The sequence below is a fragment of the Martes martes genome, assembly GCF_963455335.1.
Source record: "Martes martes genome assembly, chromosome: 7".
NCBI classification, from domain to species: domain Eukaryota; kingdom Metazoa; phylum Chordata; class Mammalia; order Carnivora; family Mustelidae; genus Martes; species Martes martes.
Window position 1 is genome coordinate 1,197,050 of NC_137894.1, and position 22,089 is coordinate 1,219,138.

The 22,089-nt window shown below is 56.5% G+C and overlaps 1 protein-coding gene across 2 annotated transcripts in view; it reads right to left on the minus strand.

Annotated features, from left to right (window-relative positions):
• Positions 1-970: 970 nt before the first annotated feature.
• Positions 971-22,089, minus strand: part of LOC308345606 (5-formyltetrahydrofolate cyclo-ligase-like) — a 37,873-nt gene continuing 16,754 nt past the window's right edge. For both annotated transcript variants that reach the window (XM_080807953.1, XM_080807954.1), the window contains exon 3: positions 971-4,571. In XM_080807953.1, the coding sequence (XP_080664079.1) occupies positions 4,336-4,571 (236 nt within the window). In that variant the 3' untranslated portion in view covers positions 971-4,335. The remainder of the gene's footprint in view (positions 4,572-22,089) is intronic.

The window sequence follows — 22,089 nt, forward strand, 5'->3', positions numbered from 1 at the left end:
AGCAGCGGGTGTCTCCGTTCCTGACGGAAGCTACTCGTCAGCCCTACGACAAGGAAAAGCAGTACAGGATCCTCCAGCAGGAATCTGCGCTCATCACAGCTAACAATGAGCCCCTTCCTATACGACCACGGTCGGCGGAGGTTACAGACCCAGAAGACAAAGACGGACCCCCGTGATGCTTTTAGTAAGAGCCACTATCTCAGAAAATACTAACGCTAACCCGTCTTCAACAGTGTTCACTGAAAGGAATCAGAAATGTTTGTAAGCCTTTAAAGAAGACCGCACAGACAGGAGCACGTCATCCACGAAAGACTCGTTCCTCCTGCCACGGAACTACGGGGGAAACTCATGAAACAGTCGAGGGGGACAAACCCTGAAAAGTCTCATCTTCTACTAGATGACAGGGGGAAACACGGCAGACCATCCAAACATGTAAGTTCTGGAATAAATTTTTCAGGGTGGGAGAGGCTGGATAAAAGGACAGAAGCTTCCAGCACATCCCAGCTTATGGTCTCATCATGAGAAGGACAAATGAAAAGCTGAGATGTTAAAGACATCAAAGTCCTGAGGAGGACAGGAGTCTCCGAATCAGCTGACGTGTTCACCAAGACCGTGTTTGAGGACAAACGACGTAACTGAGGCCGGGACGGGACGCCTCTGGCTGGCATCTGCCTGTGCCGGGGAGCGGGGTGGACCCCCATGGAGGCTCACCCGCGGCACCACCCCACCATTCACGGACAAGAAGCGCACCCCGTGACTGATGGCACCATGATTCTGTGCCACAGAGGATTCTACTGCACGGCAGACAACACTGACAATATTTTAGGCTAGCAGAGACCCATGAGAAATATTTTGGTTCACCTACATTTCTCTGACACTCTCAGGATAAAACACTTTTAAAAAGAGCTGTGAAGCTTCAAGATAAATTTGCATGTACTTTTTTTTTAATTTTATTTATTTGTTTGGCAGAGAGAAAGAGCCAGAGAGCAAAAGTAGAGGCAGTGGCAAAGAGAGAAGGAGAAGCAGCTCCCCGCTGAGCAGGAAGCCTGACGTGGGGCTTGATCCTGGGTACCCAGGATCATGATGTGAGCCAAAGGCAGACTCTCAGCCGACTGAGCCACCCGGGCGCCCCTGTGCGGACTTTACACAAAGTCGAGTGCTCCACATTTTCTGACTTTTCTGTGGTACAAACGGCCACCAGTGGCCCATTCCCTAAGCATACAGTGCCACAGAACATACAGCTGATCTTGTGGGGAGAAGTCACGTTCCACTGAAGAGACAGAAGGGAACGCCTGTGACACACAGCACAGCTGGAAACGGTGATTTGGAAAATTCTCACCATTCCATGATCGTGCTGCCACAGACCACGTGTGGCACCTGTAAACACGTCCACGTCTGCACAACCAAGGCACCAGAGCAAGGCTGCTCTGACTCGGTTCAGAGTCTTTCAAGTTTCATTACGTTTCAAAGCCGCGTGCTGACCAAGGGAAGACGCCGCGTCTTCTGAGTGACACGCAGGAACAAGCCGCGTCAGGACCACAGGTGCTCACGAGCCCAATCTCAATTTAAAAAGAAAAAAAGACCTCCGCAAACTTGGTCGACAGCAGGGCCAGTTTCAGCAAGTGTCCCAGGGCTTCCGTACGGGTCCGTGCCTCTCTGGAAGGTTTTGTTTTCAGCTATAAAGCCCTTCAAACCCAACACTGAGGTAAATGAAATTAGAACCAGTCGTTTCAGTCATTCCAGGGGGATTAAAATAAGGTTTTCAAAAACAGTAAATTTCAAAAAATTTTCCATCACGGCTTTCCCTTTTGGAAATTAAGCGCATCACAGATTACAGATAATCGACGGCTTCTATGGTCTCATCTCTTTTATTTGTGCCTGTTTCCTGTTGTGCCTGATGTTATCTGGAAAGCAAACTCTTATTCATTTTTAAGCATATAAACCTGCATTTGGGGAGGGGGCACCCAGGCAGGAGAGAGCAGCCCTACAAGGGAGAGCAGGAGGTCGGGAGGGACGATGACCATGAGAGGTGAATGGGGCCGAGCAGCACAGACCACGGGACACGCACGGACCGGTCCAGAAGGGCCACGCAACCGGCGTAACAGAAACTGTTCTAGAAGAATCCAACTGGGAGACGAGGCTGATGGGCGGAATCCCGGCAGCAGGTGGCAGCCAACGCGCGAAGCAGCCAGGGCACAACACAGACCAGGCCGTCGCACTGTCCCCTCCTTCCTCGAGAATCTACTCATTATTTTGTGCCAGCGACTGGGGTGAGCCCCAGACCCCCGTGACCTTGCCCGTGAGGAGCTCAAGGGCTCATGCAGGAGATAAGTGCGCAAACACACGATGAAAATGCTGTGTGACCATCTGCATTTCAACGATCTCTGAACGAGAGAAGTGGAGAACGGGGCCCAGGACCCGGGCTTCTGCAGGGAGCCGTCCACACCTAGATGCACGCATCGCTCCCGGGTTAGTGGGACCGGGTGACTGGACATTCCTAGTCATGTGCGCCGGCGGCTCCCCTCTCCAGTTTACCTTCTCGGTAAGTCACACCCGGGTCTAGGCAGGGCAGCACTGTGGACGGACGCTGGGGCTCTGCTACAGCCCCAATGGACATTCGTCTCCACCTGGACCATCCCCTCACCCATGGCCGGATCACGCCGGCTCACTCCCTGGGCTCAAGTTCTTGTGCTCAGACTCTGCTTATGCCCTGATGGGCATTACCTGTGCTGTGGGGGTTTTCCCCTTCCTGATACGCTCTGCATGAGGATTATCACCCAGTCCTGGCCACCAGGGTCACCGCTTCGGGGCAGGAGACCCGCAGCCCTCCGGCCTTCCGGAATCTCATGAATCTCACAATTTTAAAACATTTTTCACTTCCATGCATCAATCACCAAATCGAATGCTATTATCTAAAGAACAAGGATCCATGGTTTAAATGCGTTCCCTCATTCCCACACTCTCCAACACCAACTGCACGTGCAGGCGTCCACCACGTATGGGAAACGGCCAGCACCGTCCCTCTCTTCAGAGCTCGCGGTCTGGGGAAGAGGCAGACGTGACAGCCAACAGTCGATGCACAGGACAGTGCGACAAGGAGGACACGACCGGGGCTGTTTACATGGGCGGGACACTAACTCTGCCCGGGGCCGCGGAGGAAGATGCCACACAAGACGAGACGTCCGAGCAGAGCCGTGAAGGGTAGATGGGAGCGTCCCCATGAGCAAAAGGAGAGAGGGCATCGCGGCCCACGGCGCAAGCATGCGACCTAGTGCGAAAGGCAAGCAACACCCGCACTGCTCGGGGAGGGGCACAGACGCGTGCGTCCGCGGAGGGGCCTCCTGCAGGAGAAGGCAGCCGGCTGCTCCCTGTTACCTGTAGGCCCTGAACGGCCAGACTCCCAGATTCACGCTTTGTAAGGTCACTTGGACTGGAGTTTGGGAAACAGAGAATGGAGCCAGACTGTGGGCAAGAAAGGCCAGAAGGGGGGTCTCCTGCAAATGCTGTGAGCCTGGACCCCGGGAGCAAAGGGTCAGGGATGGGAGAGGGGAGGGGACGGCGACAGAGGCACTCCGGAGGCGAACGCCACAGGCCCCGGCACAGGCGGGGCGCGGGGGTGAGAGCAGCATCTAGGAAGATGCCCGGTTTCCGGTCACGAGCAAACCTCCCGCACAGAATCCCGGCTCCCACGCTGGGAGGCCATCTGCCAGCCCGCAGCCCATGGCGCGTTTCATTTCCAAAGCAGACACCACAAGCAAACGAGGTATTTCTAACCCACAGGACATTAGACCTTAAATCTTAAGTGACCGACACACAGAGACACGGAGATGGAACTAAAGCATTTAAATCCTAAAAGGTCTCGGTCTAGACTGTCAAGAGCTACAAAGTGTCAGACACGGAATCGCAGGGGGAGCAAATGAAGTCACGACAAAGTGCTAGAACATTCCGGGGAAACTGCGCACACACGGACAGGTCGGTGAACAGTCGCTGAGCCTGCCCAGCCTGCCCAAGACTGGGCAGGCCCAGGACAGGATGCGCTGAGACCGTGTCCCCACGGGGCGAGATCCCCGGCCCTCACCCTCAGTTGGGACCACAGCGTCTCCCCAAACACTGCAGAGACTTCCCGACGCATCGCCAACCAGCAAGACAGGCTGCAGATCACACCGTCATCGCCTGCGTTTTTATTCACATCCTGCCCGACTTGGGAAGGTGGTTTAGCATCAGCTGTTGTGCAATTACACTGGAAAGCAGGTGATCTGCATGCGCGCGGATGTCCCGACGAGGGCAGCGGACAGGCTCTGCTTTCCCCTGGGACACGGCCCGTGGCCTCGGGCGTCAGGGTTTAGGTGGACGGCTCTCGTACAGGACTTCGTCCACCTTCACGTCGTTCTTGTCCACGGGGACCTGCAGGCAGATCTGCTCTCGGAAGGCCAAGGCCATGGTGTAGGGCCCCACGTCCTGCTCCCGCAGACAGCGTTTCAGGTACGCGTCATAGTAGCCCCTGCCTCTCCCCAGGCGGTTCCCGTGCTCGTCGAAGCCGAGACCCGGCACGAAGATGAGATCGAGGCCCCCTGCGGGAGAGAGGAGCACAGGTGAGAGGGTGAACGGTTTCTGACAGAGACGGACCCCTCAGGGGTCTGCGTTTCGCTGTGGAATGACATCTATCCTCTCCTCAACTGATGAAGAAACACACGACCGCTCTAGAAAATCCAGAGAGCACAGGTCAGAGAATCAGGGACGGGCACTCAGCAGCTCCGGGAGCCCGTCCCCATCTCTCCAGGCCGTTCTCCTGTGTACACCTCGGACGACGTGGGTTTGCACCGGGGAAGCCCACGGTAACGTGGATTTTTTTTTACAATAGGGGATAGTGCTGTAAACGCATTTCCTCATCCTTTCAATTTTCTTGGCAACGTTCGTCTTCCTCTGGATTCGTGCATCGCAAGATACAGCACAGAGAGCGCGCGGAAGACGTGATCGCCGGCCGTGTGTGTCAACGGCAAGTCTTCTGGCCAACAGGCCGCTACTAGCAGGTACGCTCTGGAGGAGAAGACAGTCACACGCGGATTTGCAGCCACATGGGGGGGTGGCACCCCCAGCCCCCAAGTAGTTCAAAGGTCAACCATATGTAAAAAAACGCCAGATGCCCAGACCCCATCCACACCTACAGAGAATTTCCTTGGATAGCGACTAAGAACATTTTTTCTTTCTTTTTTTAAGCATCTCTGCGACCCCACACACCGACCAGGTTGGGGAGCCAGTGTCCCAGCACCGTGACAACTGGAGGAGCGAGAGGGGGTCAGAGAGAGGCTGGAACGGACGGAGCCATCCTGCAAGTCAGCGATCAGGCAGATGAGGTCAGCTGTGGGGGCTGCCAAGGCCTGCCCGGCTGTCACGGGAGGGCAGGCTTGCGCCCAGCCAGAGACATTTTAAAGGTACAAAAGGGGGCCCCAACTGTCCTCTGGCTGGAACCCTGCTAGGGAATGCAGGGACCAGGAGCAGACACACATTATCGAGACAGAGCAGGTTGCCGGGGCTCGGGGTGCAAGGCAGGGTCTTGGAGGCAACAAAACGCTGGCGACTGTGAGAGGCGTGGGGAGGTCCGTGAAGGAGGCAGGACAGACCGCGACGTGGAGAGCTGCTCGGATTTGGTCAGTCGCACTGGAGGGTCCTGCTAGCGTCCGGTAGCAAGTATGTGGGACCAGCACAAACCAAGAGCCACCGCACACACCCCACTCAGGGCTGAGCCCAGCGGCCTCCCCTGCTGGCTGCCTGAAGGCTGTGTGGGAGCCTCTGGGCGACCTCGAGCTTGGCACGGACGCACTCCCCATGCAGCCTGCTGCCAAGGACGTCCCAGCTTGGAAGCTGTGACTCCTCAGGAACAGGGTGTTCGGGTAGAGGTGCTCAGACTGCCGGCCAGGCTGGCCCCCCACGGGCCGCAGCTGCTCTGACTACGCGCAGACGTGCGGGGTGAGCCTGGTGCACACCTGCCAAGCCGTGCCTGCCAAAAGCCTGCAGAGCCCGCCTCCGACCGCGGTCGTGACCTTCTGTGCAAACCGGCTTGTCTTTTCTGGCCAAACCTGCTCACGGGCCCTGGTCCCTGACTTTCCCTTTCCTCCCTGACCCTGGCCTGCTCCTCCTCCTCCCGTGGGATGAACGGGGGTGCGTGCGCGGAGACCGGGCTCGCTCTGGGTCTTCCCATGTCGCCAGAGCACGCTGGGGCTGAAAGCTCGGCTCTGTCATCTACACACACGCACACACACACGCACACGCGCACACACACGCACGCACGCACATGCATGCACGCGCACACACATCGTTTCCCAGGCTCCTGCTGGAGATGGAGCTCAGCCAGGATAAAACAGTGAGTGTGTGACCCCCATCCCCGCGGAAGCTCTGCCGACCGCCTGAGAGCAACAGGGACAGGGACAGGGCGCACCCAAGGCCTCGCCAGAAGGACAGGCCATCTGCCGGCTGGCTGGGGAAGGTCACGTGGGAACCTTGGCGGGACCTGGGTTTTTAAGGATGTGCCGGAACTGGGTTCGGGTATGTTTCAGAAAGTAAGGGAAGGTCTCAGGAGCAGAGTGACAGGGGCGGGGGCGGGGGCGGGGGGGGGGGACAGATAGGGCAGAAGGACCCCGCTGAGGAGCACAGGGCATGAGAGAGGAGTCCGCCAGGTTGGGGTACAAAGTTTTGGGAGGTAGAGGCAAAGGGACCCCTCAGGTCGGCAGAAAAACAACAAACAACCCGACCCCACCACGGACAGAGGACCTGCGCAGACGGTTCTCCAGAGAAGACCAGAAAGGGCCGACAGACACGTGATTTCCACACATTAATTTTGTACCCGGGACCTTACTGTAACCCTTTATCAACCCTAGCAGTTTTCGGCTGGAGTCGCTCGGATTTTGACATACGGTACCACGTTGTCTGCAGATAGTGGAGGCTTTACTTCTTCCACACCCATCTGGATGCCTATTCTTTCTTTTTCTTGTCGAACTGCTGTGGTTGAAACGCTCGGTACTACGTTGAATAACGCTGGTGAGAAGGGACATCCTCAACTTGTCCCTGACCTTGGGGGACAAGCTCTCCATTCTTCCCCACGGACTGATGTTGGCCGCGGGTTTCTCCTCCACGGCCGGCACTGTGTGGAGGTTTGTGCCGCAGATCCACTTTGTTTAGAGCCGTCATCAGGAACAGGTGTTGAATTTTGTCAAAGGCTTTTCCTGCAGCTGTCAGGATGACCAGGATTTGTATTCTTCATTTTGCTCACGTGAGGACTGTGTGGGCTGACTGGTGAGTACGGAGCCGTCCTCGATACGCCCCGGGATAAATCCCACTTGATCACGGTGAGTGATGCTGTTACTGTGTCGCTGAATGTGGTTCGCCAGTGTTTTGTTGAGGACTTCGGTTCCTGTGTTCATCGGGGATATCTTCTGTGTCTATAGTGTCTTTATCTGGGTTTGGTATGAGGGTAATGCTGGCCTCACAGAACGAATCTGGAAGCATTCCTTCCTCTTTTTTTGGAACATTTGAGGACAGTAAGTAGTAACTCGTCCTTAAATGTTTGGTAGATTTTCTTGTAACTCATCTGTCCCTGGACTCTTATTTATTGGGAGTTTTTTGTTTTTTCTTTTTGTGTTTTTTGTTTTGTTTTGTTTTGTTTTGTTTTTGTTTCTGAAGTAGGTTCCATGCCTAGAGTGGAGCCCAACACCGGGCCTGAACTCACGACCTGACACCATGACCTGAGCTGAGATCATGAGTCGGATGCTCAACCGACGGGACCACCCAGGGGCCTCAGGGGCAGCTTCTTGTTTACCAACTCAATTTTGTTACTAGTAACTGCGCTGTTGAGAGTTCCCATGTCTCCCTGATTCAATTTTGGAGCTAAGAGGCACAGAAGGAGACGTTCGACATCACTCATCACCGGGGAAATGCAGATCAATACCTCAATGACATGTCACCTCGTGTGTGCTGGGACAGCTGTTCAAAACGCCACATATAATGAACATTGCTGAGGCTCTGGGGAGACTGGAACTCTGTGCATCGTTGCCAGGAGCATAAGAAGGCGCAGCTCCTATGGACGACAGTGCAAGCCCTCCTTACAAAATTAGAAGTGGACCAACTAGGCATACTAGCCGCAGAGTGGCCCTGGAGCGCGGGGCTTGAAGAGGGATCTGCAAACCCCTGCTCAGAGCAGCCTCCCTCACAACAGTCCAGAGGCAGAAACACCCAAACGTCCGCTGACGGCTACGTGGACAAGCACAGGGAGGCTCGCGCACGGGGTGCTACCCAGCCGTGGAAGGAAGGAGCCCGCACCTGCTATGGACGCGGAAGACACCAGGTTAAGCGAAATAAACCAGGTGCAGAAGGACCAGTACTGCACGAGTACCGCGTAGGCGGCGTCTGGAGCGGTGGAACTTGGACATGCTGTGGGGGTCGCAGGGGCCGGGGAGGAGAAGACATGGGGGTCTGCCCTGGGTGCCGGCCTCACCAGGCAGTACGAGAAGACACAGCGGACGCCTGTCGTCCCTCACTGTGCCCAGAGCCAACGTGGACACCACTCTGAAAATTTTGTTAAGAGAGTGGCTCTCGGGGCACCTGGGTGGCTCAGTGGGTTGAGCCTCTGCCTTTGGCTCAGGTCATGATCTCAGGGTCCTGGGATCGAGCCCCACATCGGGCTCTCTGCTCAGCGGGGAGCCTGATCCCCCACCCCTCCGCTCTCTCTGCCTGCCTCTCTGCCTACTTGTGATCTCTGTCAAATAAAAAAAAGAGAGAGAGAGAGAGAATGGCTCTCACATTATGTGTTACTTACCACATTTTTTTAATGCAAAGATACCAAAAGGAAAGCCAGGAGGAAATCAAGATTTCCACCCGTCAATATGCGAGGAAGGGAAGCCAGAATTTCAGAGCACGTACCTCCAGGCCACTGGAAGAAGAGAAGGAAGAAAGGAGGCAGCAAGACAAGAAAATACCTTTCTCAAGTCCCTTGCAGTCCAGGTGGTCTCGCTCCCCCCAGTGTCACAGCCCCCACGTGCACTTAGCCCTCGCGGCGCTCCCCTGGGTCTGGATGGAGGCGGCAACACCCAGGGACGGGAAGACGGCGAGTGTCACCTCGCACGGTCGCTAGAAGCGAGCTCTACAATGAGTAAGCAAGGAGAATGGCTCTGGGACTCTCAGGTGACAAGAGGCCGAGAGAGGGCCCTTCTCGGGCAGGAGTCCAGACAATCTGTTTGGGGTGTTGCTGCTGGACCCGCAGCCAACAGGATGGGTAGCACGACCCCCTTCAACCACGGGGTCACCCGCGGTCCCAGCTCCACTGCAGAAGCCCGCTCTGGCCTGCGTCTGCGTGACGATCCAAGTGTCTTCCTGAAACACGGAGGCTCCTTGCTCGACTTCATCTGTCTGCTGTCGCTACAAGTTCTTCCTGTGTCCTCCCCACCGTCCCATGCGTGCCCCCTCGCCCCACGCCCCCCGGGCCGCGCAGCGCCGTCACAGCGCGCGCCTGATGCTTCCCCTCCCCGGAGGTGAGGCCCCGACGAGGCTGAAGGTCACAGGCAGGCATAACCTGAAGGTCACACGCGGGCATAACGAGCTTCCCTTGCACCCGCCGGTCCGACCCTGGGCCGTCCCCACTAGTGGGGGGCCCCAGACCCTCCTGAATGCCCCGCAAGGTCAAAACCCGGCAGGGACAGCAGGAAAAATGCTTGTTCGGTGCACAAGTCCTCCGAGCGCCTCTGGCGGCACGGCTCCATTTCCGCCGCGGCTCCGTGCGCGACAGTGACGCGGGGCTCCGCGTGCATGGAGACCCCACCTGATCCTGCGCAGCCGTGGGTGCCTCACAGACAGCCCCGCCGCACCAGACTGCAGCCGGCCGCTCAGAGCGCACGCCCCGTGAGGCCCGAGACTGCCCCACACTGTCATGAAGGTGGCTCTGCACTCCAGGGCCAAGGCTAAGCTTCGGACCCGCACCCGGTGTCTGCTCAGACCTGGGCAGCCCTCCGTCTGGGCGGGCTCTGGACCACCAGTGCCCCCTGGAGGCAGTCCATGGCAGCGGCTCTCGGCCCTGAGGCTCCGTCTCCACCGCTCTGTGAGGCTTTCCTGCTTCAGTCCCCTGAGTGGGGAGAGGCAGCTGGAAACAGTGCCCGCCGCAGAAGGCTGGCCATGACCGTGAGACTAGGTGATGCCTGTAAATGCCTCCGCCCAGGGCCGGGCCAGGCTGTGTCTGATGAGAGGCTGTTGCCAAGAGCGCTCCTTTTCTCATTAAGAAATGTCAGACGTTGTTGCTCGAGCCTGGTAGCTGGGGAAGGGGCGGGGGTCTGCAATCTTCCGGGGGATCCTCCAGCCTTGGAGGGGGCTGGCACCTGCACTCTCAGCTCCGGGCATGGAAGGAGACGGAGGAGGGCTCTGTGCAGAACACTCCCCGTACGGTCAGAGAATAAACAATCCAGGCTCACGGCCACAGGGTCGTTACCACGACTTAACTCCGCCCCATGGTCCAAAAGTGACCATGGACAGTCCGTCCTCTAACGCATGTGGCTGTGCTCCAGGAAGGCTTATTCGAGGCCAGTGGGGGGTCCGCTGTGGCCTGTGGGCTGCTGGCCACTGACCCTGCCCTAGAACATAAGGGAGGAGTTTCAGGGAGAAGAGACCGGAACACTAGAAGAAAGGACGAGTACGGTCAGAAAAGGAAAATACGCATTAGATTTGGCCACGAGGAAACCACAGGGGCGAGGGTGCACCCAGCAGGGACACGAGGACAGACACGGGGACACGAGGACAGACGAGCCACAGACCTCCATGCACCAAAACAGAAAGAACAGGAACCAGGCCCAGAAAGAAAACAAAGACAGAGGGTTTCCTCGGTGCCTAGACGGGCCCGGAAGCACCGCGCTCGGTGCTGAGGACAGTGCACCGGCGCACAGCGTCCTCGTTCTCCCTGGCCGCGGAGGCGGCAGCTGGCCGCGGACCCTCTTCGGGCACCCTGACCTCTGACTCCTGCCCTGGGTGGCCTGTCCTTGCCCTAATCCTGCAGAGAAGGCTGGAAATGAGGGATGTCAGAGCCTGGGAGCCACGCAGCGCTGCTCCCTCCCCCTCTTCTCACTAGCGCAGGGCCGGGGCCGAATGTGCGGGCCGCCCCCTCCGGGTGCCACCGCACCGCCAGCAGGGCGCCCGCCTGCGCCAGTCTGCCCAAGCGCGCGTTCCTCCTGCACGTCCAGCGGGCGCCCGCCTCCAGGCCCCGCCGGTCTCGACCCCCTCAAACTCAGCCTTCGTCCTGCCTCCCCTCGCTCAGAGCCCTGAGTCAATCAGAGTCTCTCAGAGACGACATCCAGTCTCTGACTGGGGCGGGCAGGACCCACACACCTCAGCCCCATCACGGCTCCAGCACGGTCTGCCCTGAAACGCGGGCAGTCCGTTCCACCGAGGGGCCCACCGCCCCACAGCCCGGCCCCGTGAGGTCCTGCTGAGGTCCGTGAGTCTCAGCTCCTGCTACGCTGTTCTCCACGCCAGCAAGGTCCTCTAATCGCTGTGTTGACCTGTCTGGTCGCGACAGCCCCGACGTGCACAAACCTCAGTGAAATGTCCACGCGACGCCCCCTGCCCATGAACTGCGGTGTGGCCTGCCCTTATCCGAGGAGGGGGAGGAGTCCCTTCCTCGCCTTCTGGGGACAGTTTTCTCCCTTTCCCAGAACAATGCCGAGTCCGGTTCTACTTCCTATGAGAGAAAGAACCAGAGTGAGGACAGAACGACGTCTGACTAGATCCAAGTCGTCTCTGTTCGTGCCTCCCGAGCCCGGACTCTTCCCCACAGTCCAGCTTCTAGAAGGGAAGAGAGGGAGCGGCGGCTCCGTGTCTCACGCCCCCACGACGGGGCAGGTGCCGTGCTACATGCCGGGGAGAGAAGGGTGACTAGATCGGCTGCTCGGTACATCCTCCGGGCGAGGCAGGAGGACAGGGCTCACGCGCCCGGTTCACGGACGGAGACCCGAGCTCCGTGCTCAGAGAACCCAAACGCCGCCTCACGGGCGCTCAGCTCCGAAGAGAAACAACCGAGGGCTGCCGCCCGGGGGGCACCGCTCCCGCTGCCAAGGGCGCCCGCGGGGCCAGGGACAGGGACAGAGGAAGCACCAGGAGGGCCGGTGTGCAGGCTTCTAGGGGGGCTGTGGGGCCTGGGTCCCAGCGCCAGCTCGTAGCAGCCGGGAGACGTCAGTCAAGCTGCATCGACCTGAAACCCGAGGTGGACAGCGCGTGTGGACGCAGAGTCTCAGCTGGTCAAGCCACGTGTCAACCTAACCGGCGGCTGTGAGCAGACTCCCCGGGCCGCAGCTCATGACAGACACGCCCTGGGGGCACAAGGAGCCGAAATCCTGAAATAAAATCCAGAACAAGAAATTCAGGAGGCCTCTTGCCGCAGAACTCGCAGAAAGCGATACCAGATGCTTTGAGCTCATCAGGGGGCCTCGGAAAAAACAGAGGGACACAGGACCCCTCCCCTGGGTCCCCTGTCCTGGCGCACGGGGTCCTGCAGTCACGGGATCGCAGTACAAATACGCACGACGTCCGATGGGCACAACCACGACGGTTCCAAGCGTTCACCTCCCTGCGAGCGCAGGCTGCCCTGCAGGAGCGGGACGCTGGGGAGACCACCTCGGCCAGAGAGCCGGCTGCGCACTCCCGTTACACTGTAAACGCGCCGCCATTCACCCACCCTGCTGCGCCACGGGCCATTCTGGCCCTTTGGGACTCTCCACGCAGAATCAAATACACTGTAGTAAAAGCCGTCTTTTTTTTTTTTAAATATTTATTTATTGGGGCACCTGGGTGGCTCAGTGGGTTAAGCCTCTGCCTTCGGCTCAGGTCATGATCTCAGGGTCCTGGGATCGAGTCCCGCATGGGGCTCTCTGCTCGGTGGGGAGCCTGCTTCTCCCTCTACCGCTTCTCCTGCTTATGCTCCCTCTCCTCTTCTCTCTTTCTCTCTGTCGAATAAATAAATAAAATCTTTTTAAAAAAAAAGATTTATTTGTTCAGAGAGAGTCACAAGCAGAGGGAGGGGCAGAGAGAGAATCCCCGCTGACTCCCCGCCGACTCTCCGCTGACTCCCCGCCGACTCCCCACTGAGTGCAGAGCCCAACACGGGATTCGCTCTCAGGCTTCTGAGATCGTGACCTGAGCCCAAATCAGGACTCTGATGCTCAACGGACTGAGCCCTCCCCAAGCACCCCAAAAATCATCTTTGAAAGACAATCGTCTGTGATTGATCATTCCTGTGTTGTTACTCTAAAAGCCACTCTTTGAACACAGGGCCTAACGCTTATGTCAAAATACAGGGACTGTACTTGTCACAGGAGCACTGGGAGCCCACACCGGCCACGGGGGCCGCTCTCTCCGTGCCCCCAGGCAGGCCACCGCTCATCCGCGGACGAGTCTTCAGGATGTGAGACGGTCTCTGCATGCCTTCGAGTCAAACCTAAGTGTTGATGAGTTCCAGGCTTTCATTCAACCCTGTGAACACGGATTAGGTGTCCAAATGAACAAAGTGGAGATGACGGGAATCAGACTCTTCTAGAAGGGCCGAAAGCCAAGACAGAAGCAGCGTGGGTGGTATTTGGTGACTTAGCTGCTGAGAGTGTCACCAACGGCACCCCCCTCCCAGCCAACCCAGGGAGCCGAGAATACCTCGGGGACAATGGCATGGAAGCTGAGCTAAGGGGAACTGTGAAGGCCGATCAGCACCTAGAATACGGCTGAGCCTCTTCAGGACAGCTCGGGAAGGGCCAAAGAAACCCGGCCACAGGGACCGGCTCTGGAGAAGCAAACTGGGGGAGAGGAGGACCTCCCTCGCCTCAGTCTGTCCTTCTGCTGTTTGGATTTATCCACATTCGTAGATAACCCAAAATTTTTAAAAGCTTTATTTATTTGAGAGAGTGAGTGACAGAGAGTGCGAGTGAGGAGAGGGACAGCGGGAGAGGGAGAGAGAGAATCTCACGCAGGCTCCCCACTGAGCGCAGAGCCCGACCTGGGGCTCGATCCCAGGACTCCAAGATCACAACCCGAGCTGAAATCAAGAGTGAGATGCTTAACCGACTGAGCCACCCAAAAACCCCCCAGATATTTTTAAAACCCTTTGGAAGTATCGACCCTCGAGCACTTCCAGGACAAGGGCCTTGGCGGCCATTTGACGCGGCAGGTGAGCGTGCTTCCAGAGAGAACACCGCGTGGGGACCCTGACCTACCAGTGACTCGCTAAGAAAAATATTCCTCAAATTGCCTGTCCCCCCTAAAACTCGGTGTCCTCTCCCTAAGATGGAAACCACATCACCACCTGCAGCAGGGGTGACCAAACAAGCAGAGGTGGCACGTGAAGGCTCTAGGAGGTGCTCAGCAAACACACGGTAAACTCTGGGCACGAGTAACCCGTTCTCTTCACAGTGACTCCGAAAGTCACTTCTCCAGGAATGCAAACACCCGTAACAGGAATGCTGGGCCAGGGGAGGGGTGACTCTCTAGAGCCACCTGCTGTCACAGTGAGAACCGTGCAGGCCAGAGATGCCCCAGGTCGGCCGGCACAGAGCAGGGAGTCAGAAACAGGTGTCAGAGGAAGCATTTTCCCCATTCCACCGGGTCTCTCTCTTTGCCCAGGCCCCTAGAGGAGAATCTGCTTACAAATCCAGGAAATTAGAGTCACTCTTTGACAACCGCATTTAAAAACCACGTAAGTGCCAGACGCTGTGCCAGAACATGACTGGCCAGATGACCTCCCAGTGTCTCCCCAATAGACCCGCGAGGGTGGGAGTTACTATCCCGGCTCTTCAAATGGGAAAACCAAGGCTCAAAGAGAGCGTGCACCTGCCCAAGGCCGTACAGGCAGGAAATGCGAGAGCCGGAGTGTGGGCGCTGATTTCCCAGCGCTTGCAAGGTGCGGAAGCTCTTTGTTCCTTGCCTGGAAGGACAAAGCAGACAAGGGACGTGCTCCTTACCGGCCCTGGTTGGGGAAGGGGCGTCAAGCGGACACAACCATGTCTCAGTCAGGTTAAGGTCATGGTGAGGGGCCGACAGCACAGTCGAACTGGGGAAAGCCGAGCAGTGAGTACGGGAGGGAGTGGTCAGATGGCAGGCAGGGCTGAGAGAGGCAGCAGACAGCGGGCACATTCCCCCACAGGGAGCCTTGGCCACCTCCAGGCCCGCAGGCGGAGAGGTGGGAGCGGGGAGGGCAAGGCTCTAGGTGCTGAGAGCTGTAGCCAGAGGGGCCGCTGGCCAGGATGGGGGTATGGGCAGGGGAAGCACCGAGGGCAGGGGCAGGAGGGAGCAAACACCCAGCTCTCCCTCCCACACCCTCTGGTTTCTGTCAGGGCCTCCCGCTGGCTGAAGACCCAGAAGCCAGGACCAGGCGCCTGTCACGTGGTCCACGCAGGGGGACGTCCCCGGCACCAAGCAAGTGACAGAGACAGACAGCTGCTGGGGGGGAGGATGTGCAAAGGAACCCAACAATTTATACATGCCTGTGATCCATGCTTACCTCCGGGTTTGGGGAACTGGACGTGTTTATTATTTCTTTACATTCCTCTGCACTGCTTGAGTAAGTCTCATCTTTATCGTCAGGACAAAGCTATCTTCCTCTAGAACAAGAAATCCTTTTGGAGCCCTCAGAAAACCTCTGCGTCTTCCTCCGAAGATGCGCTTCAAACACGTTTGCTTTCTTAGGTATATCCTTTACTGTATTGTAAAGCCAGCTAGCATGGCGAACAAAAAATAAGCCCAAAACCTAACAAATGACTAAAAGTCCTTAGGAAATGATCCTTTGATTTGCATTTCTTAAATCATCAACAGGACCAACAGCAAGCGAGGGGCTAAGGACCCGAGAGGTAGCAGTGAGGCCCCCCCACCGGAGGACGGGGCTCAGCCAACCATAGCGGGGGTCAGATCTGGCCCATCGCCTGCTTTTGTAAACCAAGTTTCTTTCTTTCTTTTTTTTTCTAATCTTATTTATTTCTGTGAGAGAGACTAAGAGGGAGAAGCAGACTCCCCGCTGAGTAGGGAGCCTGATACAAGCTCGATCCTAGGACCCTGAGATCGTGACCTTAGCGGAAGGCAGAGGCCTTAGCGACTGAGCCCCCCAGGAGCCCTGTAAATCAAGTTTCAGTGGAACACAGCCACGCTCTGCATCCACACAGAAACAGCGAGCTGCACGGTTACAGCAGGTACCGGAGGGCGCACGGAGCCCCAAATGTTAACTACTGCGCCCTTTACAGAAACCATTCGCCATGCCTGCCCGGCTTTAGAACGTCCCCTGTAGGTTACAAAGGAAAAATGGTAACAGTGAACCACTGCGAGGAGAGATGGTGACAATGTACCCTTACAAAGGAGAACCGGTAAGGGCAGACCCTTAAAAAGGACAAACGGCAACAGTGTACCGCTACAAAAGAGCAACAGTAGCCCTGGGCCGCTACAAAGTTGAAACACGAACAGCACAACGCGGCTCCTCCCGCCCGGGCAGACGCAGACCACAGTCCGTCCTACCGGAGAAAGAGAATGAAACTAAACCCCAGACGTGCAGAAGGCCGTGCAGGACACGGACCCGCGGCAGCGGCCTCATCCAAATGGCTCAGGGTCACATTCATTCCGGCTCCGAGCCTGCGACACTGTCCCTGCTGCTGGTCACCACGGGGCCCCTCGAAAGGCCTCTCCCACTGAGAAGATGCTGCAGGACGTCCTGCGACCCCCGCTAACTTCCGGCAGCCTCCGGCCGTGCGCGTCCCCTCGCCCACCTGCAACACCAGTGGACAGAATGATTCCATTTCTCAGCTCGGTTTACGAGCAAAGCTTAGCGGTTCGGAGGATTTTAAGGACAATTCCTCGTCCATCCGTGCGACACAATCAAGAAATAAAGGAAGCCAGCAACGGAAAAGCAAATGCCATATGACTGCACATAAACAACGTCTCTGAAAAATAAACCGCTGGTTCACCGGGACGGGGAGCAGGAGGCTGTCTGCCAGGGCCCAGGGCTGTGGAGCTCGGGCGGAGGCTCTGACGGGCAAGAGGGAAGGTGGCCAAGGTCCGTTCCACAAGGCCGTGCATGCGTGGAATGTTCCCGAGCTCCACACAGAGAGGTGGCTGCTTTAAAAAAAAAAAAAAAAGTTCCTAGTTAAGCGATTTCATTCCTTGTTAAGATCTGTCACAAACCCGACAGCTCCTCCCACGTGCCAGCAGCACCATCTCAGCGGGGCTCCTGGGGGCGGCCTCGGCGGCCAGGCCTCCAGGCTACAAATCCATCCCTGGACTCCTTAGCCAACAGGAAAACTGGATTTCCCCTAGAGCTCCCTGAAACCTTTACAAGGAGGGACGCGCCTGCATTTGGGTAGTGACTGCACAAATCTGCACGTGTGATAGAGCCACACGTACGTGTCCTGCACACTGCAGCGTGCACGTGCACATGGGTGACACGGAGTCAGCTGCAGTGGGACCCGTGTCCCGTGGTCACTACTCCACCACGGATCTGGGCGATGCCACCGCGGAGGCGGGCTGGGGGAAGAGAACCCAGGACCCACCCCCAACTGCTTCTGTAATTTACTATTTCAAAATAACAAGTTTCAAAAATGTTCAGAAAAAGCATCTCCTGCTGTGACCTCCAACTCCAAGAATCTCGAACCAAACCAGCCCCCATCACCCTGGATCTCGCCTTCCTCCGACAGACCTCAAGCTCGAAGCACAACAGAGCATCCCTCCTTGGAGGGGGTCTCCGTGTGCCCCGACTGCGGGCTGTGAGCAGGTGACTCTCCCCGCAACGCAGCCCCGGCCGGCCCATCAGTCGGTGGGTCGTAGCCCCGCGCTCACCGTGCCCGCGCCCTCCCCTCACAGCAGCGGCTGAGTGTGGGACAACAGGTGTTCTGAGAGCGAGAGCGACTGCGCCCAGGCAACCTTCATCACAGAATCGTTCCAACTGTGCCGTTTCATTATGAGTGTCTGTCGTTCCCCTCCTACGGGGTCTTGTTTATTAACTCGACTTTACCGTAAGTATGTACGGACTGGAAAAAATATCGTGTACTTCGGGCCCCGGGCCTCTGTGGTCTCAGGCGTCCCCTGGGGGGTGGGAAAACAGCCCCTCGGCTAAGGGGGAGTGGTTGTAACGTATTCACTACTCGCCCGGACCCACACGCTCTCCAGCCTGCTACACGCGTGTCCCACCTGCCAAGTGTCTGTGCTCAGGTGACCCCTAACTTTCCTGCAAGGCTCAACCCACCATGACTTCCTTCAGCTGCACCTGATGCACGGGGCTCTCGCTGCCCCCGAGCCCAGGGAGGGCTGGGGCTCACCACGGGCGCCCGCCAGAGTCCTGCCTCTGTCCCACAGATGAACCCCCCCCCCATGCTTCCCACAAGCAGACATGGATAAGGTGGTCGGCGGATTAAAGGGAGGGGGTCTCTCTGAAACTCGGCATCACCCACTTCCTCACTTTGTCTAACTGGGCCTGTAAGTGCGCCTCTCACTTCCTGCCCTGATTTCTCACGATGAAGAACAAAAAACCTTTTTTCTCCTGCTTGGTGTCTTTGCTGGAAAAGATCACAGACTCCTGATGGCATGTGGAACCGAGTGGTTTCTAGGACTTCCCCACAACCTCACAAGTCAGGCCATGCAGAGAGGGCATACAGTTATCCCACTGCCCGCACACAACTGCTAGTGTTCTATCCACAGCGGGATGAAGAAGGGACACTAGAACAAGGGTCACCGTCGCACCCAGTAACGCTACATTCAGGCAACAAAAGTTAGCTGTTTTCAATTTGTTTCACCCAATTATTATAACCCGAGAACCTAACATCATTAAGAGTCTCTGTATAGCTACCCAGACAAATCAAACAGCATGCCTCCGTTCCTCCAAAATGTAACTTCTAGGTGGAGCCTACACATTTTTCTCTGTGACTTTGGTGGCTGGCTTTTGCCGTCATCTGGGTTTTACAGGAACATCTGGGTTTTGGCCTCGCCCCGAGCGCCTGTGTGACCTTGGATGGGTCGTTTCCTGTCTAGGCCTGTGCCTCCGGCTGCAGGACGGAAGGACTGAGTCAGAGGATCTCTGAAATCCCCTCCTGCCCAACAGCCTCTGGTGTGCTAGTTAAGTGAATAAAGAGGTGAGATGTGGGATACCACAGATAAAACCACCTCGGACCCATGCTGACATCTGCTGGAAACCGGAGAACCCTCAGCACCCGCAAGTCCAACAGCCCTTAAGGACCTAGCCTGGGACGCCTCACTTTGAACACTTGACATCAGCGATGCAAGCTTCTCATTGCATTAAGTTTTCTGGGCGCCTGGGGGGCCCAGTCATTAAGCATCTGCCTTCAGCTCAGGTCATGATCCTGGGGTCCTGGGACTGAGTCCCGCATCAGGCTCCCTGCTCAGCGGGGAGTCTGCTTCTCCCTCTGCCGCTCTCCCTGCTTGTGCTCTTTCGCACTCTCTCTCTCTCTCTCCCAAATAAATGAATTTTTAAAAAATAAACTTTTTTAATATTCGATTTTCTAGGACTTAAGAAAACATTGAAGAAAATAACTTTAACGTTGCTTCCAAGACTTCTGGTCCCATCTGGAAATCTGAGCCCATGCTCCTCGGCTTTCCTGCACGACAAGAACTTGACAACACAATGGGAAAATATTCTACTCACAGTAACAAAAAATACTAATTTACTAGGAATGCACTTTACAAGCAACAAGCAGAAACAATATGACTCAAACCAAACACGTCTACAGAGGAACCCGGAACAGGCCTGGGACAACAGGGGAGACCGAACTCCTGCAGACACTTGAATGATGTAAAAAAATGTATTTCCCACAAACTAACCTCAAACTTTAACACAATTCCAACCAAGATCTCTAGAGGATGTGGGGAAGAAACTGACAAGATAATTTTAAAGTTAATCTCAAAAATGAAGGGTTCACAATAGTCTGCTAAATTTTTTAAACTAAGAATTGTGGGGGCGGAACTCCCTCTAGCAGCATCACCGTGCGCTGAAGGGTCACACCTGGCCACACCGATCGAACGTCAGAGTTGGGACACACCCTTGGAGAAGACCAACACATTCAGGAACAGACCCAAAACACACAAGAATGTAGTCCCTGAAAACGGCGGCATTTCAAAGGAGTGGGGAGAGGGCACATTATTTATGAAATGCTGTTGGGACATCTGACTATTTTTTTTAAGTAAAAAATTAGGTTCCTCTCCTATACATGAACACATGTTCAAAAAAAATTAATAATTTATTTTTTTAAAGATTTTATTTATTTGACAGACAGAGATCACAAGTAGGCAGAGAGGCAGGAAGAGAGAGAGGGGGAAACAGGCTCCCTGCTGAGCAGGGAGCCCGGTGTGGGGCTCAATCCCAGGACCCTGAGATCATGACCTGAGCCGAAGGCAGAGGCTTAACCCACTGAGCCACCCAGGTGCCCCTAAAATTAATATTTTAACATGAAAAAATAAAGTACTAGGATAAAATAAAAAATTTTATATTCTCTAGAACGTAGAAAGACTCCCTAAAAATGAAGCCAAAGACAGAAATTGTAAAGGAAAAGACTGACTTCACTAATAAGGTTTTAATTCATCCGTACCCCTCAAAACAGAAACACACACAAAGTTAAGAAGAAAATGATAAAAATATTTACAGCATATACATGGCCGACTCATGGCTAAATTTAATAAAGAATTGTTACCAACCGGAAAGGAAATGATGAACACAAAACACATATTTACTCCCCAACACAAATGGGGCAAAGAACAGCACTTTACAAAAGACAAATTCGGTTAAAAAACACAAAGCTTAGTACAGATTTTGACATTTGCCATAACGAACACGTTAACCACTGCGACTCTTTAAAGAAGGGAGAAGGAGGTTAGAGCGAGACTGGGGAAACCCTCTTGGTTAATTCTCCAAAACAAAACCGAAAGCACTGGGGAGTCCACACCGTTACTTCCAGGGCTGCGAACCCGCGCGGCACGGGTGGTGAGATGCCCAAGCGGGTTTCCCCGGAGACGGCCGCCCACCTTCTTCAACGTGCGGCCGGGGTCCCGCCGCGGCGCCCCGTCTCCTCCCGACAGCGCCCCCCGGGGAACCAACCCCGCCTCACGCCGAAGGCCTGGCTCAGCCACGTCCTCTCAGACTCGTCAGACCAAGAGCGCCCTCCACCCCGGACCCCCGGGCGCTCTGGGCACACCCCTGTGGCGCTCCCATCACCAGGCCTACGGCCACCGCCCCACAGGCGATGGGCATCACCACCATCGACAGCGCCTGCTACGTCTCGAGCGGGGTGCAAGCCTCACCCAGAGCTTCTTGTGCAGCCCTCGAGATGCCTCAGTGACACAGGCCTCGCCGTCTGCATCCCCGAATGAGGGGCCAAGACTCAGAGCGATGACGAGGTCTCCCGCGTCCCCTCGGCCAGTCCACGATGGAGCCAGGGACCAGACCCACTGCTCCCCTGCCCTCCACCCGGCGGGCTCTGTCCTCCACCGTCTGCGCCCTGGGGGCTCCAGACCCCGGCCCTCATGCGGCCTTTCCTTACAGGGCATCGCCTGCGACCGGCATACGCTAAGGGCTCATGAGCGCGTGGACGTTCATCGTTGCCACGTTCTCCATCTGTCCCAGGAAAGGAAATGGCCCTGGTCCGTGCCAGAGGTGGGTGTGCAAAGCCGCCGGAGGTGGGTGTGCAAAGCCGCCAGACGTGGGTGTGCGAAACCACTCGGATGTGGGTGTGCAAAGCCGCCAGACGTAGGTGTGCGAAGCCGCTGGAGGTAGGTGTGAGAAGCCGCTTGGACGTGGGTGTGCAAAGCCGCCAGACATGGGTGTGCGAAGCCGCTCGGATGTGGGTGTGCAAAACCGCCGGACGTAGGTGTGCGAAGCCGCTCGGACGTGGGTGTGTGAAGCCGCTGGAGGTAGGTGTGAGAAGCCGCTCGGACGTGGGTGTGTGAAGCCGCTGGAGGTAGGTGTGAGAAGCCGCTCGGACGTGGGTGTGCAAAGCTGCCGGACGTAGGTGTGTGAAGCCGCTGGAGGTAGGTGTGAGAAGCCGCTCGGACATGGGTGTGTGAAGCCGCTGGAGGTAGGTGTGAGAAGCCGCTCGG